Source organism: Myotis brandtii, unplaced genomic scaffold (assembly GCF_000412655.1).
Source record: "Myotis brandtii unplaced genomic scaffold, ASM41265v1 scaffold743, whole genome shotgun sequence".
NCBI lineage: Eukaryota > Metazoa > Chordata > Mammalia > Chiroptera > Vespertilionidae > Myotis > Myotis brandtii.
The window spans coordinates 1,132,764-1,147,321 of record NW_005370960.1 but is presented as its reverse complement, the minus strand read 5'-3'; the positions used below and the strand labels follow the sequence as shown (position 1 = coordinate 1,147,321).

The 14,558-nt window shown below is 61.1% G+C and overlaps 1 protein-coding gene across 1 annotated transcript in view; it reads right to left on the bottom strand.

Moving 5' to 3' along the window:
* PKD1L1 (polycystic kidney disease 1 like 1) overlaps nt 1-14,558 on the bottom strand; it is a 61,575-nt gene that overhangs the window by 8,214 nt on the left and 38,803 nt on the right. Inside the window, exons 35-50 of the mRNA XM_014530526.1 lie at nt 13,864-13,983; nt 12,940-13,096; nt 12,605-12,743; nt 10,497-10,581; nt 10,005-10,181; nt 9,590-9,698; nt 9,176-9,234; nt 8,906-9,024; nt 6,715-6,825; nt 5,377-5,485; nt 4,277-4,360; nt 3,574-3,740; nt 2,905-3,139; nt 1,765-1,869; nt 1,450-1,590; nt 770-904 (exon numbers count right to left, since the gene is read on the bottom strand). Coding sequence (XP_014386012.1) covers nt 770-904; nt 1,450-1,590; nt 1,765-1,869; nt 2,905-3,139; nt 3,574-3,740; nt 4,277-4,360; nt 5,377-5,485; nt 6,715-6,825; nt 8,906-9,024; nt 9,176-9,234; nt 9,590-9,698; nt 10,005-10,181; nt 10,497-10,581; nt 12,605-12,743; nt 12,940-13,096; nt 13,864-13,983 — 2,052 coding nt within the window. The remainder of the gene's footprint in view (nt 1-769; nt 905-1,449; nt 1,591-1,764; nt 1,870-2,904; nt 3,140-3,573; nt 3,741-4,276; nt 4,361-5,376; nt 5,486-6,714; nt 6,826-8,905; nt 9,025-9,175; nt 9,235-9,589; nt 9,699-10,004; nt 10,182-10,496; nt 10,582-12,604; nt 12,744-12,939; nt 13,097-13,863; nt 13,984-14,558) is intronic.

The window sequence follows — 14,558 nt, the reverse complement described above, 5'->3', positions numbered from 1 at the left end:
CCAGGGGTCCTCAAACTACGGCCCTCGGGCCATATGCAAATACAAATATTGTATTTGTTCCCGTTTTGTTTTTTTTTACTTCAAAATAAGATATGTGCAGTGTGCATAGGAATTTGTTCATAGTTTTTTTTTTAAACTATAGTCCGGCCCTCCAACGGTCTGAGGGACAGTGAACTGGCCCCCTGTTTAAAAAGTTTGAGGACCCCTACTTTAAAATAAGGAAAAGCCTGGAGGAGCCGTTTTTGGATTGTTGATCACATCATCTGGTATAAGACCTTGGCCCCTCCCCGGGCCTCCTGTGCCAGCTCCGCCCCACTCGTCCCAGGCGCTCAGCCCAGGCACCCTTCTCCCCTGGTCCTCCTCCCACCAGCGCCCCTCCTCCTTGCCATCTGCACCCTGAACTGCTGGAGGCCATGCCTGCTGCCAGGGGCACCTGTGTCACTGTTTCTGCTCCTGGTGCCCCTCAAGGGCTCAGTAAAACAAGCCACGTAGGAAAGGACGGGGAAGGGCAGTCTCGTGCTGAGTGTAGCTCAGTGACGTCCAGTGTCTGTGGTAACAGGCCAGGAACTTGGCCCGGACACACGCTGCTCCCTCATCCACCCACACAGGCACGAAGCGAGGGAGGTAAGAAGGCCACGCACCGCTCCTGGCACCGAGCAAGCACCCAGGAGGTGGCACTGACCACATACATCATAACAATAACACACCAGGGAGAGTCGGAGCAGAGCATGTAAATGCCCTAACGATATCCTGAGAGGAGAATTCTCACCCCTGGTGCGAGGACGCCTGCGAGGGAGCGGCGTGTGGCGAAGATGCAGGACGCCACTGCGCTGTGAGAGCCGAGCAGACGGAGGCATTTCAGGGTCAGGAGGAACGACAGGGTTCCCTGGAGCCACCTCGCCCTCTGCGGCAGAGAACACAGCAGCCACGTGTCACCCTGTTACAGGGCGCACAGCGTCATCACCCCTGCGGGCCGGGCACAAGGGAGGCGTGCCCTGGGGTGAGGAGCACCCCAGCCACGATGTGAGAGGGTACGCGTGTCAGGCTGCAGAGGGAAGGCACGAGGGAGAAGCAACTAGAGTTAGAGCTTTTCAGAAGGGCCAGCTCCAAGTCTGATCTTGCGGCTCCATAGCGGTCAGGCCCGGTCAGGCCCGCTCAGGCCCGGCGCTGCCCGTCGCAGCCTCAGGACCGAGTGGGGAAGGCCACCTCCACACGGCACGTGGAGAACTCAGTGCCTGCCACCGCCCGCCCCGCCCCTGTGTGGGAATGAGCGCCTGATCGACAACATTCCTCACGCACGTTTGTAACATTTAATCTTCATAAAACTAGAGCACCCCGATTTCTACCGACGGAGCCTGGGCTCCGGGAGAGGAGATGACAGAACAAGAGCCGCCTGGCTGAGCAACAGCAGGCCCAGGCCCTCCTGTGTGGCTCCAACGCCCGTCCTACCTGATTCCATGACGCCATGGGACTGAGGTCCACAAAGCCCCGCAGGAGTCCCATGTGCAACTGGTCGGTCACCTCCCCGGCCAGAGAGAGCAAGTGGCCGGAGGCTGCGTACCAGGCCAGGCCGGCCCCGGCGAGGGGCAGCTGCGGGGCAGAGAGAGACCGTCAGACGGGCTGCGGCTTGGGGTGCAGGGGATGACACCCCCTCGGCGCCTTCAGGCTTATGCCATGGGGACGGCCCTGCGCTGGCTGAGCGGGTGTGCAGGCAGGCCCGGCATAGCTATGTCCGCTGCGAGTTGTGAGGGACACAGGGCCTACCTCCAGCCAGGCCCCGGGTTTTTGCCAGTAGCCACGGACGCCCTCCTCGGCCAGGCGGAAGAGTTGGAGACACAGGTGGGTCAGGGTGAGCGCCAGGAAGGCCAGCTGGAGGAGCGCGAAATAAGAGATGACAAAAGTCCCATGAATTGTGTGGGAAGCTTGAAACCCCTGCCTACCCTCAGGAGTGGGCTCCATCCCAGCATGTTCTTGGCCGTGTGGAGCTCTGAGACACACGTGGTCTTCGCAGGCCCCCGGGCATTTGCACCTCTCCACCCACCAGCCTCAGAGACCCGCCGGCGGGCGACAGGGATGCACGTGAGCTCAAGACGGGTGCCCTCATGGAAGCCCTGCCCTGTGAGAACTGCCCAGCGCCCAGGGCGTCTCCTGACCACCCTGCCCACCCCCAATCCTTCCTCATGATACTCAAGAGAAAGAGTGCTCATGAATTTGGAAAACATATGAAATGTATTAACAGTTTCCTTGGCCACGTCAAACCTTTGAAAGATCCTGCACATAAGAAATTTCTTAAAGTTCTGTCTATGATGATCTCACCTTGATGATTTCCCGTCTACCATGACTTCACTCACCCCCTCACCCCCTCACCCCCTCCCTCCCTGAGAGCAGCAGTGGCCCTGGCCTGTGTAGGGCCCTGTGCACCTTCCAGTGAACACTTTAAAACTAAAAACGCCTCTTTGGGACCCCTCCCTCCCTTTGGGGACAAGGGAGCGTGCTGCCGCCACAGATCACGTGCTGGGCCCCAGGACAAGAATGAGAACAGTAGCAGCCACGCCACAGAAGCTGGAACGTGTGTGGACAGCATTTGGTAGCCCACAGCTAAGCTTCGAATACTCATCTTTGGTTCTCACAGGGTGAGGGACGTCAGTGTCTGAGTTGAAGCCTGTGTGAGGCACAGGCCATGGCAGCCTGAGTGAGCCCTGGACAGGGCCTGGGCTTCAGTCCTAAGCCCCCCACATGGCATCTGTACCCCGAGAGCTCTGCATTTGCACCAGCCACGCAGACTGGCTGGTTCCCCTGGGGGTCTTCCTGTCCTGTGCCCACACCAGCGGGCATGGCAGGGGTCTGTGGAGGGCACGTGGGGGCACTGTGCTCCACGGGGGGCCGAGAGGCCGGTGAGCTCACCTGGGGAAGCAGCAGGTGGTACCTGGGGGCTGAGTCACTGTGGAAGACGGTGACCGACTCCACGAGGGGGGAAAGGGTGAGGCCCCTGGCCGGGAGCAGCTCAGCACGCAGGGACACGCTGGAGAAGAGGCGGGTGGGAGGGTTGTAGAGGACGAAGTGCACGGACACGGCCCTGGTGCGGTGGTCCACCCAGCGGCGAGCCCTGAGGCCAGTCAGCACTGCGCGGGCTGCGGGCCTGCAAAGCGTGCAAGTCAGAGGGGGGAAGCCGTGCAGGGAGGCTTCCAGCCCAGGCCCTGCTGACCCCTGCTGTGGCCCTGCTGACCCCTGCTGTGGCCCTGCCGACCCCTGCCAACCCCTGCCGACCCCTGCTGTGGCCCTGCTGACCCCTGTGGCCCTGCTGACCCCTGCTGTGGCCCTGTCGACCCCTGCCGACCCCTGCTGTGGCCCTGCATTCACAGGACTGCACGGGTGGCCTTCTGTGTCCTCCGACTCCTCGCTGCCCACTGCCCCTCTCTCCTTGCCTGGGTGGGACCGCAGGCTGAGGAGGCCTGGAGAAGGGCAGCCTTCCCTGTCCCAGGGGCCCACTTGGGAGAGATCGCCATCTCTCGCCCAGGCCGTGGAGCGATGGACAGGCAAGTGTGGACGACTTGGACCCCCAATCACACTGACCTTGTCCTGCCCAGGCTGAGCTCACAGTGCTCCCTGCAGGCTGTGGAGTCACTTGGGGCCACTCTTTGGGTCTCTGCGTTGGTGACAGAGGGGGTTTCAGAGCCTCCAACTTTGGGGTGACACGTAGGTAGAGAGTCTTCGGGGAGCACGGAGAGCGGTCTGGGAAGCTGCAGAGCCAACCAGAACCAGAGCAGGAGTCAGAGGCGCTTCCACGTCTGCCCTCACCCTGGGGTGTCTGGCCGGGCCGTGCGGGCACATGCTGACCTCAAACATGGCCCGAGCCCCTCGGTCCCCCGCGTGGCCCCCGGCTCCAGCCTGAGCCCAGGACCCGACCCCTCAGGAAAGGCTGCACCTGGGGTGACCCCATTCTGAGCTGGGACGCCAGTGAGTTTCCATCACCAGCGATGCAGGGGCGTGCCGTCCTCATCCCCCTCCCATCAGGACAAGGTCTGTGACATTCCAGTTTGAGATGGAAGCGCCTGGATTTGCAGGACCAGGATGGAGGCCCCTCGGGAAGGAGTTGGGCCAGAGGAGAGGGAGGTGAAGGCGGTCGCCCCGCCCCCCAGCCCAGTGCCCACGATTCATCACAGCCAGAGATGGCGCCAAGGGCCTGGGTTTCCTGCCCATGGGTTACTCAGACCTTTCACATTCCATGTGTTTTTAGAAGTAAAAAGAAAGAGCATCTGACCTCGTCGCTTCTTACCTCACATGAAGGGCCAGGAGAAAGTCTTATTTGCTTAAGGACTGCCGGGCCTATGAGGTAGCATGTTCCCCCGAGAGCTCCTGGCTGCGGGAAGGAGGACATGGCCGCACTGAGAGCCTATACACCCTCACCCAGCACAGCCACACTGTGAGCCTGCACACCCTCACCCAGCACAGCCACACTGTGAGCCTGCACACCCTCACCCAGCACAGCCACACTGTGAGCCTGCACACCCTCACCCAGCACAGCCACACTGTGAGCCTGCACACCCTCACCCAGCACAGCCACACTGTGAGCCTGCACACCCTCACCCAGCACAGCCACACTGTGAGCCTGCACACCCTCACCCAGCACAGCCACACTGTGAGCCTGCACACCCTCACCCAGCACAGCCACACTGTGAGCCTGCACACCCTCACCCAGCACAGCCACACTGTGAGCCTGCACACCCTCACCCAGCACAGCCACACTGTGAGCCTGCACACCCTCACCCAGCACAGCCACACTGTGAGCCTGCACACCCTCACCCAGCACAGCCACACTGTGAGCCTGCACACCCTCACCCAGCACAGCCACACTGTGAGCCTGCACACCCTCACCCAGCACAGCCACACTGTGAGCCTGCACACCCTCACCCAGCACAGCCACACTGTGAGCCTGCACACCCTCACCCAGCACAGCCACACTGTGAGCCTGCACACCCTCACCCAGCACAGCCACACTGTGAGCCTGCACACCCTCACCCAGCACAGCCACACTGTGAGCCTGGCACCCTCGCCCAGCACAGCCACACTGTGAGCCTGGCACCCTCGCCCAGCACAGCCACACTGTGAGCCTGGCACCCTCGCCCAGCACAGCCACACTGTGAGCCTGGCACCCTCGCCCAGCACAGCCACACTGTGAGCCTGGCACCCTCGCCCAGCACAGCCACACTGTGAGCCTGGCACCCTCGCCCAGCACAGCCACACTGTGAGCCTGGCACCCTCGCCCAGCACAGCCACACTGTGAGCCTGGCACCCTCGCCCAGCAGCATCATTCTGGACCTCCGCGTTGTTGCCACGACCCCGCCCACTGCGGTGGTGGAGCAGGAAGCAGCCCACCTGAGCGCCGGGCACGCCGACCGGGCACACGCCGTCCAGCAGTGTGGTCAGGCTCCAGTCCCACCAGGCATCCCTGCTCAGGCGGCTGCTGGGGGAGCTCCTGGCACCTCTTAACGCAAGAGCAGAAACAAAAAGTCACTTCTGTAACAAGATGGCAGGCAGTCTGGTCTGCGGGAGCTAGCGGAAGCCTCTGCAGCATGAGGCACAGGGCCCTGGAGCGCCTGGCCCTGGAGCGGCGGCGAGAGGACAGGGCAGGACAGTGGACTGGTTCCTGGTGGCTCACCCGCTCCGTCACCCTCTGAACCTGCGCCACTGGGGAGGACCACCGCCTGCCCGGCCCTCTTCTGGGCGCTGGGGACACGGACAATCAGATCCCTGTCCTGTCAAATCCCACGTCACAAACACATAAGCCAAGCACATCAGTGACAAACATCAGGGAGAGAAAACAGCGAGAGACACCGCGTGGGCCGTGGGCCGTGGGCAGTGGGCAGGGGAACCTTAGTTTGAGCGGCCGGGAACTTCAGCACGCGGGGACGTTTCAGCAGAGACTGAAGGCAATGGAGGTGCCCACAGGGACGTCTGAGGGGACACAGGCACAGGCCAGGATGGGCATGTGCCAGGGGTGACGGGAGGACAAGGAGGCCGCTGAACGGGGGCCGAGCCAGCGCGGGACCCGCAGATAGAGACATGGTGCTCTCTACACCACCACCCGCTGGCCATGGCTTCTCCTCCCTCCCGGCCTGCAGACCAGAGCAGCAGGCCCAGCTCTGACGGCTGAGGTCAGACGAGGCGCACAAGCCAGGCGCACACAGCGCACAGTGAGGGTCAACAAGCCTAGCGTGCTGCCTCCCAGTGAGCTGCTGACCGTGAGGTAGCCGTCTGCCTCCCCTCCCCCCAGGGAGCTGACTCCAGGACACTGAGCACTTCAGACCACGAAACCCGTCAGCTCGGCCGAGACACCCGCTGAGCAGAGCCTGGCCATCGTGACAAACCCGGGCCACGCGCGAGGAAAGGAGACAGAGCAACATGGACTTGTGGCAGGTCAGTGACATGTCACCAATGTGTGGACTCAGAGGAGGGCAGGGCGGGCCACCTCCCTCCCCATCATGGCCTTCACCGCTCAGAGCTTCCTGCGTTTCCAGAGCCCAGGCTCCCACTGCCCCCCTCCCCCCTGCACGGGCTCCTGGGCCAGCTGTGTGCCACCCTGAGCGGCTGGAGGCCCCAGGGTGAGCTTCCCAGGTCCAGGAGGCCACCCAAATGAGCACTTTGTTGAGCACGTGGTGCCACCTGCTGGCAGGAACTGTCCGTAACCGACCGTGAACACGGCTCGGGGCCTACCTGGTGAAGGTGTTCCGGATGGCGTGGTTGAGGGAGTGTTCATCCCGGTGGGAAGTCGCGTGGGTTATAAGCAGGTGTGGGAGCAGCATGAGGACGGACATGCAGGTGTCCCTGTAAGAAAGGCATTGGGAATGGCGTCTTCACAGGCCGCTGTGCAGACCAGCCGACCGTTTCAGTGGACACTTTTGCGTAAGGGTGAGGTCTGTGAGGAGGCTCATGTTTTGCATATTGGCATCCAAGTTCCCCAGCGCCAGCCTCAGAATGAACTGCCTTTGTGCTTTTGTCAAAGACCCGCTGGGCATCCGTGTGGGTCTATGTCCGGGCTCTGTCCTGCTGGTCTGCGTGTGCACCACGCGGTGTCTCGGGTCCAGGGCTTCAGGCCCAGCCCTGAGGTCGGGGACTGGCCGCCTCTGACTGTCCTTTTCCAGGATGGCTCTGGACAGGCCAGCCCCTTGCTTCCCGCACACATTTGGAATCAGTCTGTCAGCATCTACAAGCTCAGCTTGCGGGTTTGGGTTGAGACTGCCCTGACTCTACCCTGGAAAGATCTGACACGGGGCCATGCCGCGCGTCCGGCCGTGAACGCAGCGTCTCTCCCTTGCTCCGGCGCTGAGCTCTTCTCTCGGGTCTTGTGGTTTTCAGAACCAAACTCCTCGCTTCCTTCCACCCGGGGCTGAGCGCTTCGCTTCCCGAGTGCCGTGTGAGTGGCTTCGCTGTTTCAACCTCGGTTCCTACTGCCCGTGGCTGAGGTGGGAACCCGCCTGGGCTCCAGCCGACTCGATCCTGCGGCCCTTCGGGTCCCCCTGCTAGTGCATCCCAGGAGCCTTTCTCAGGATCATTTGGGTTTTCTGTGTAGACTATGCATGCCACCTGCCCACAGGCTGTTTTATTTCTTCCTTTCTAATCTATAAGCTTTCCGCTCTTTTCCTTGCCCCCGGCACGGCTGGGACTTCCTGGGAGGGGCAGTAGGAGCCGGGCTTCTACCTGAACAAGCACTCACTGTCCCAGCAGGTGTGAGGTAGGTGGGGTCACAGAGGCCCCCTATGAGTGTGGGGACATTCCCTTCTAGTCCTACTTTGTGGAGAGGTTTTCTCGTTCTGTTTTCATGAAGGAGCATCGATTGTGTCAAATGCTTTCTGTACGTCTCTCGAGATGCTCACGTGACTTGTCTTGTTGGATCCGTTCAGACGGTGAACCACGTCAACTCCTTCTTGTGTCTCTCACCCCCAGGTAGCACCGCGTCTGTCTCCGTTGGTCTCTCCCGCCCTCCCCGAGGCGCTCTGGGTGCTAACCCTGGGAACCGTGAGCGGGCACAGAGCCTGAGCACATTAGGACCCGGCTGAGTGGGGGAGGTCACCCTGCAGGGGACGTGTTTGCTGTCAGGAGACACTTGACGTCTGGTCCTTCTTTTTCTTCCTTTATGTTGGTCGCTGTGACGATCGATGTTTAGGCCCATGAATTCATCAAAGGCTGCCCACGGTCAGGGGGGGCTCTGTCGCTTCCTGTAGGGCTGTGGCAGGTCCACAGGGAAAAAGGGCCGGTAAGTCTGCCACCACTTCCCAGGCCTGGAGTCCATGGAAAGACGGCCGAGCCTCCATTGTGTTGGCTAACACTGGTCCCGGGGGTGGCATCTGGTGCCCTCATGGCTGCCCCTCCAGCGTGTGGGTGTCAGGGATTCCCACGTGCTTCACAAACGGCACCAGCAAGATGAGAGGGAGAGCAGGCGACGCCGGGAAGTCAGAGAAAGATCCGATGCCAAGTGCACGAGGCTCCCCACAGCCGTCCAGCCCCACCCACGACCAGGTGGGGGTGTCATCCAGAGAAAGGTGTCAGAGGCCACGCTGGGGAGACTTACCAGGCACATGCACTTCCTAACTTTTGGGTTTTATCTAAAAAGCATCATGTCGATGTTGCGCTGAGCTCCACAACGTATTTAACAGGCAGAGGTTTGAGAACATTGCCCCCAACTCCATCCGCGTCCCAGGTAGAGGTGTTTGTCTTACGGCTCCAGTACCGTGTGTGTCCCGCCTGCTCACCACCAGCTCCTGCAGAGCCCGGTCACTCCAGCTTCTTGGCATCCTGTGGACTGGGGCGCACGGCGGTGGCTCTGGGCCAGCAAGGCGTCCCCCTTCGCTCCCCCTCCCAGATGCTGGCAGGCTGCTCTGGACAAGAGCGCGGGACCTCCACCCACCTCAGCACTGCCCGGGTGCGCGTCTGTCTCCGCATCCTCTCCCGTGTGGCCCTGAGCCACGCTGTGGACGGTGGACGCGCCCTGCGCAGGCGACGAGCTCGCTGTCGCTCAGCCAAGACCTGTGGGGAGGAGAGGGCCGTGGGCCTGGGGCTGCAGAGCAAGGGGGTGAGGCCTAGGTGCCCGCCAAGCCCGGGAGGATAGGGTCACCGCCTTTGCATTGGCCTGGGGTTTGTTGGGCAGCTGTCCGGGGAGGCAGGAGACTGTTCTCACTCTGTCCCGTCGCCATGGCCACGCTGGCAGGGCCCCGACACAGTCTCGGTCACATCCAGCTACAGGGCAGTTCGCTTCCAGAGCTCAAAGTGGGGAAAGCCATTTTAAAGTGCACTCGTGCCTGGCCGGCGTGGCTCAGTGGTTGGACATCGACCTATGAACCAGGAGTCACGGTTCGATTCCCAGTCAGGGCACAGGCCCGGGTTGTGGGCTCCATCCCCAGTGGGGAGCGTGCAGGAGGCAGCCCATCAATGATTCTCTCTCATCATTGATATTTCTATCTCTCTCTCCCTCTTGCTTCCTCTCTCTGAAATCAATAAAAATATATTTAAAATAAATAAAGTGCGCTCTTAGCAAGAAATGACCTTTGCTTTCCATGGTCACAGCTCCCGACTAGTCATTCCACATGAGCACACAAGGCCCACGCAGGCCACAGGCACTCCCCGTGGGGCTGGCACACCTCTCTCTCCTCTTTGTCATCCATGCGGCCAGGACAATGCTGTGCACGTCGGGAGCAGCTGATCTGGAAGGAAGCAGGAGGGAGGGAGGAGGTTTCTGTGAGCCCATTGACGTGCAAAAGGCCTCAACTTCTCCAAAGTCATAGCCAAGAATCAGTCCTCCTCTGCTTCAGTGTAAAATAAGCTGGTTTTCTTGTGGTCTGGCTCCTTCGGGATCGGGCGAAGGTAAGGGAGCTTAAGAACTAGAACGCCCCAGAGGTCTCTAAAGGTGCAGCCAAATCTGGATTCAGAATGTGATTCAGACACGCACGCCGAGGCCACAGCAAGCTCTCTAAGCTCAGTGACCCTGCAGGCCCCAGACCCGTCCTCACTCTCTCAACCACGCCTGGGCCGCGGGGACGGCTGCAGCAGGGCGCGTGGGGCGCGTGGGTGCAGGAGGCCCCCGCCAGGCCTGTGCCCAGGCCGTCGGTGGCCTCCTGTAAAGACTCAGTGAAGAAGCTCTCGTCGTCTCTCCTTTTCCAAGCGAAGCCCAGAGCCACCAGGCCCACCTGCAGGGACAGGGACAGCGCAGTCACGACGCCCTGTCTGTGCCCCACGGACCCGGCCTGCTCCCCGGTCAGGACCCCAGGGCTCAGTTCCCCTGCCTTCACTCCCGCCCGCCTGCTCCCAGCACGGCCTCCCTAAGGCTGATGTCCTCCAGAGCACTGGGTGCCGAGGGCTGTGTGAGACCGACAGCCACCACCGTCAGCCCTGCCTCCCGCCTCTCATCAGGCTGCGACACGGCAGGGACACGTCCCCACACGCAGGCACCATCCCCTCCCGGCCCGATGGTGGACGCGACTCCCATGCGGAGGGCTGCTCACCATGAAGGGCTGGGTGATGAAGACACAGCAGGTCACGGAGATGGTCAGCAGGCACAGCCACTGCCCACACTGCGTGGGGCCGAACCTGCCCGGAGACACGCCGTCACCTCCTGTCTGTGCTCAGGGCCCGGCTGGACCGTCCCCCAATGACAGGGGACTGATGAAGGTGGGGCCCTGGGCAAGGGGCAATGGGTGGGCCTGTTTTTCTACCCAACAAAGGGGAGTGAGTCTCCTCCTGCTCAGAGGGGTCGCCAGCCACCCTGAAGCTGCTCAGTGGAGAGAAAGGAGATCCCACACAGGCGGAGGCGGAGGCGGAGGCGGAGGCGGAGGCTGAGGCGGAGGCGGAGGCGGAGGCGAAGGCGGGGATGGAGGTGGAGATGGAGATGGAGATGGAGATGGGGATGGGGATGGAGATGGAGATGGAGATGGAGATGGAGATGGAGATGGAGATGGAGATGGAGATGGAGATGGAGATGGAGATGGAGATGGAGATGGAGATGGAGATGGAGATGGAGATGGAGATGGAGATGGAGATGGAGATGGAGATGGAGATGGAGATGGAGATGGAGATGGAGATGGAGATGGAGATGGAGATGGAGATGGAGATGGAGATGGAGATGGAGATGGAGATGGAGATGGAGATGGAGATGGAGATGGAGATGGAGATGGAGATGGAGATGGAGATGGAGATGGAGATGGAGATGGAGATGGAGATGGAGATGGAGATGGAGATGGAGATGGAGATGGAGATGGAGATGGAGATGGAGATGGAGATGGAGATGGAGATGGAGATGGAGATGGAGATGGAGATGGAGATGGAGATGGAGATGGAGATGGAGATGGAGATGGAGATGGAGATGGAGATGGAGATGGAGATGGAGATGGAGATGGAGATGGAGATGGAGATGGAGATGGAGATGGAGATGGAGATGGAGATGGAGATGGAGATGGAGATGGAGATGGAGATGGAGATGGAGATGGAGATGGAGATGGAGATGGAGATGGAGATGGAGATGGAGATGGAGATGGAGATGGAGATGGAGATGGAGATGGAGATGGAGATGGAGATGGAGATGGAGATGGAGATGGAGATGGAGATGGAGATGGAGATGGAGATGGAGATGGAGATGGAGATGGAGATGGAGATGGAGATGGAGATGGAGATGGAGATGGAGATGGAGATGGAGATGGAGATGGAGATGGAGATGGAGATGGAGATGGAGATGGAGATGGAGATGGAGATGGAGATGGAGATGGAGATGGAGATGGAGATGGAGATGGAGATGGAGATGGAGATGGAGATGGAGATGGAGATGGAGATGGAGATGGAGATGGAGATGGAGATGGAGATGGAGATGGAGATGGAGATGGAGATGGAGATGGAGATGGAGATGGAGATGGAGATGGAGATGGAGATGGGGATGGGGATGGGGATGGGGATGGAGATGATGGAGATGGAGATGGAGATGATGGAGATGGAGAGGGAGATGATGGAGATGGAGAAGATGGAGATGGAGATGGAGATGGAGATGGAGATGGATGTGGGGGGCGGGCAATAACAGTAATAACAGCTTCACATCTGCTGAACGGAGCAGGCCCATCCCTTAGCTAACAGGGTCACTGAGGATCGCCTCTGCTCCCCTAACCCTGAGAGGCACCATCCGCTGGGACTCCCGTGGTTTAGGACGTGGTCCTTAGAGCCATGACGAATGACCCTGGAGTTGCAGGCGATGGGCCGAGCTGCCGGGGACCAGCCGAGCAGGTGTGGGGAGCACAGCATCACCCCTATGACACAGGCTCTGCTTCCTCACCAGGTGTGCACTTCCTCCATCGTCAGGTGACTGCTAAGGGCATGCTCTTCGCCTGTCGGAGCTCAGCAGCCGGTTCCCTCCCACCTTGGGGGGGTCCTGCGACCTCTCCTATCGTGGGAGCAGTGAGCTCCCATGGGTTTGCACAGGACGCTCTTCGCCCCGGGCGATGGGGGAGCCGCGAGGACTGAGCCAGCCAGAGCCACTTCTGGCCCCACCTTACAAGTTCCCCAAACCCAGGGGTTTCCTTATGGGCAGTGGACTTGCCATCCAAAGACCTGAGAATGTTTCACAGCTCACCTGTACCCTAGAAACACTGTCCCCACGCCACAGGCCACAGAGACCAGCCCGCAAATGGCCCACGCTGCAGAGCGCAACCACGGCCGCGGCGCCCTTGGCCACGGGGTTGTGACGTGTCCTTCGAACGCATGGCTGGGGGCTAAGGAAGAGAAGACAGAGGCCAGCGTGAGAACAGCCCTCGTCGTGTCCAACCACACCCAGTGTGGTCACTGATTTTGTGTCTCCTGACTGGCTCACAGGGTGCCCAGCTCCCGCGCCACACCCCAACTCTCCCGACGGCCAATGCAGGACGGGCAGGAAGGGGCCAGGCGTGGCACACCCACCACGCACGTCACCTTGTAAACCGAGAATGCAGTCTCTCTTCTCCCTCAGAGCCCACTGGCCAAGCTCAGCCCCGCAGGCCTCCAGCTCAGGGGGCGGCTGGGCGGCCCCATCGCCGCTGGCTGCGCTCTGGGCCTGGGCTCCCCGACAGAGAACGGCCGGTGCGCTTCGCTAGAAAAGACCAGATGAGGGTGAGGTTGTGCCCCGGGAACGTGGTGCCCTCCACAGCAACTCCCTTGTGAGCCTCTCGGGAGGGCATGGCCTGGCCGACCTCATCATGCCTCAGGCTGGGATAGATTCTGGGGGAGGCGCAGAGCAGCCCCAGGCCATGACAGGACACTAACTACTAACAGGCTCCTTGAAGCCGAGAGCGAGTGTGCACCTGCCCCTGGGTGGCCGAGTGACCTGGGGCAGGGGGTGGGGTTCGGGCAGAGGATAGGGAGCCAGCCTGGTGTGGGGACAGGGCAGTGGAGGCAAGAGCAGCCAGAACACAGGCCTGGGAATGAGTGCCATGCTCAGGGGCGGGCTCTGAGCAAGGACTGAGTCCAGAGAGCACAGGAGCCACACCCGACACGCTGCCATGGACAAGAGTCCACTGAAGCTACAGTGGCTGAGGCCTGGATGGTGGCACCCAGCACAGGCAGTGCCTCGTGTTCTCTCACTCCCTCCGCTGCCCAGCCTCTCTTCCACGGACCTGCCCACCCCGCCCCCGCCCTCACCCTCGCCCTGCACTGGGCCTGGGGCCTCTGTCCCCCACAGGACCCATATGTACTCATGGCTCCTCACGCCCTTCCCACCCTGAGCCTGGCTGTCTGTGGCTCCCAGGGCAGGCGGGGCTGCACTCAGTGGGGCCACAGGCCTCCTGCAGGGTGAGGACACATTCAGGACGGAGCCCCAGGGCCTGCCCAGGACAGGGCCGCGCAGATGAGACTGGGCACCTGGCTGAGCCTGAAGAGCAGCGACAAGAGCTGCGCCCCCGGAGAAGCCAGGAGGGTGCACAGGAAGCCCATCCAGAAGGACCCGAGGGGGACGCCGGCCGGGCCAACACTTGGCGGGAGCTGCAGGGACAACAGAGAAACATCGCCCCAAGTCAGTGCGGCCCAGAGTGCGGTCATTTGTCATCATGATGCAGTCCATGTGAGCATGTGCATCGTGGGTAATCACATGGGCAGTCCATGTGAGTGTGTGTGTCGTACTTCACGAAGTTCTCTCTCCCTGAACCTCGGACTCCCACGCGGGAGTGAAAAAAGAAATCACCGGAAACGCTGCTTTTCTCCTGCACAACCCCTCTGGACGGAACAAACGTTTGCTGAGCGCTCCCTTGGCGCCAGGCCCCACGAGCAAAGCTGGCTGAATCCTCGCTAGAATCTGACAAGAAGCCGTCAATCCCCAACGCGTCCCCAACATAAAAGCAGAGGGAAGATCAGACAACTGTCCACCTTGGAGGAGGAGCCAACCTTAGGTTCCGGGCCGTGCCCAGTGTCACCGGTGGGTGGACACAGCTGTCCCCGCATGCTGCTCAGCGAGACCCCTACCACCTGCTCACACACCCCACACTCGCTCTTTCCAAAGAAGAACCTGCTGACCCGCAGCTGTGACAGTGACCCCTGAGCCCTGGTGCCCTCTGTGTACG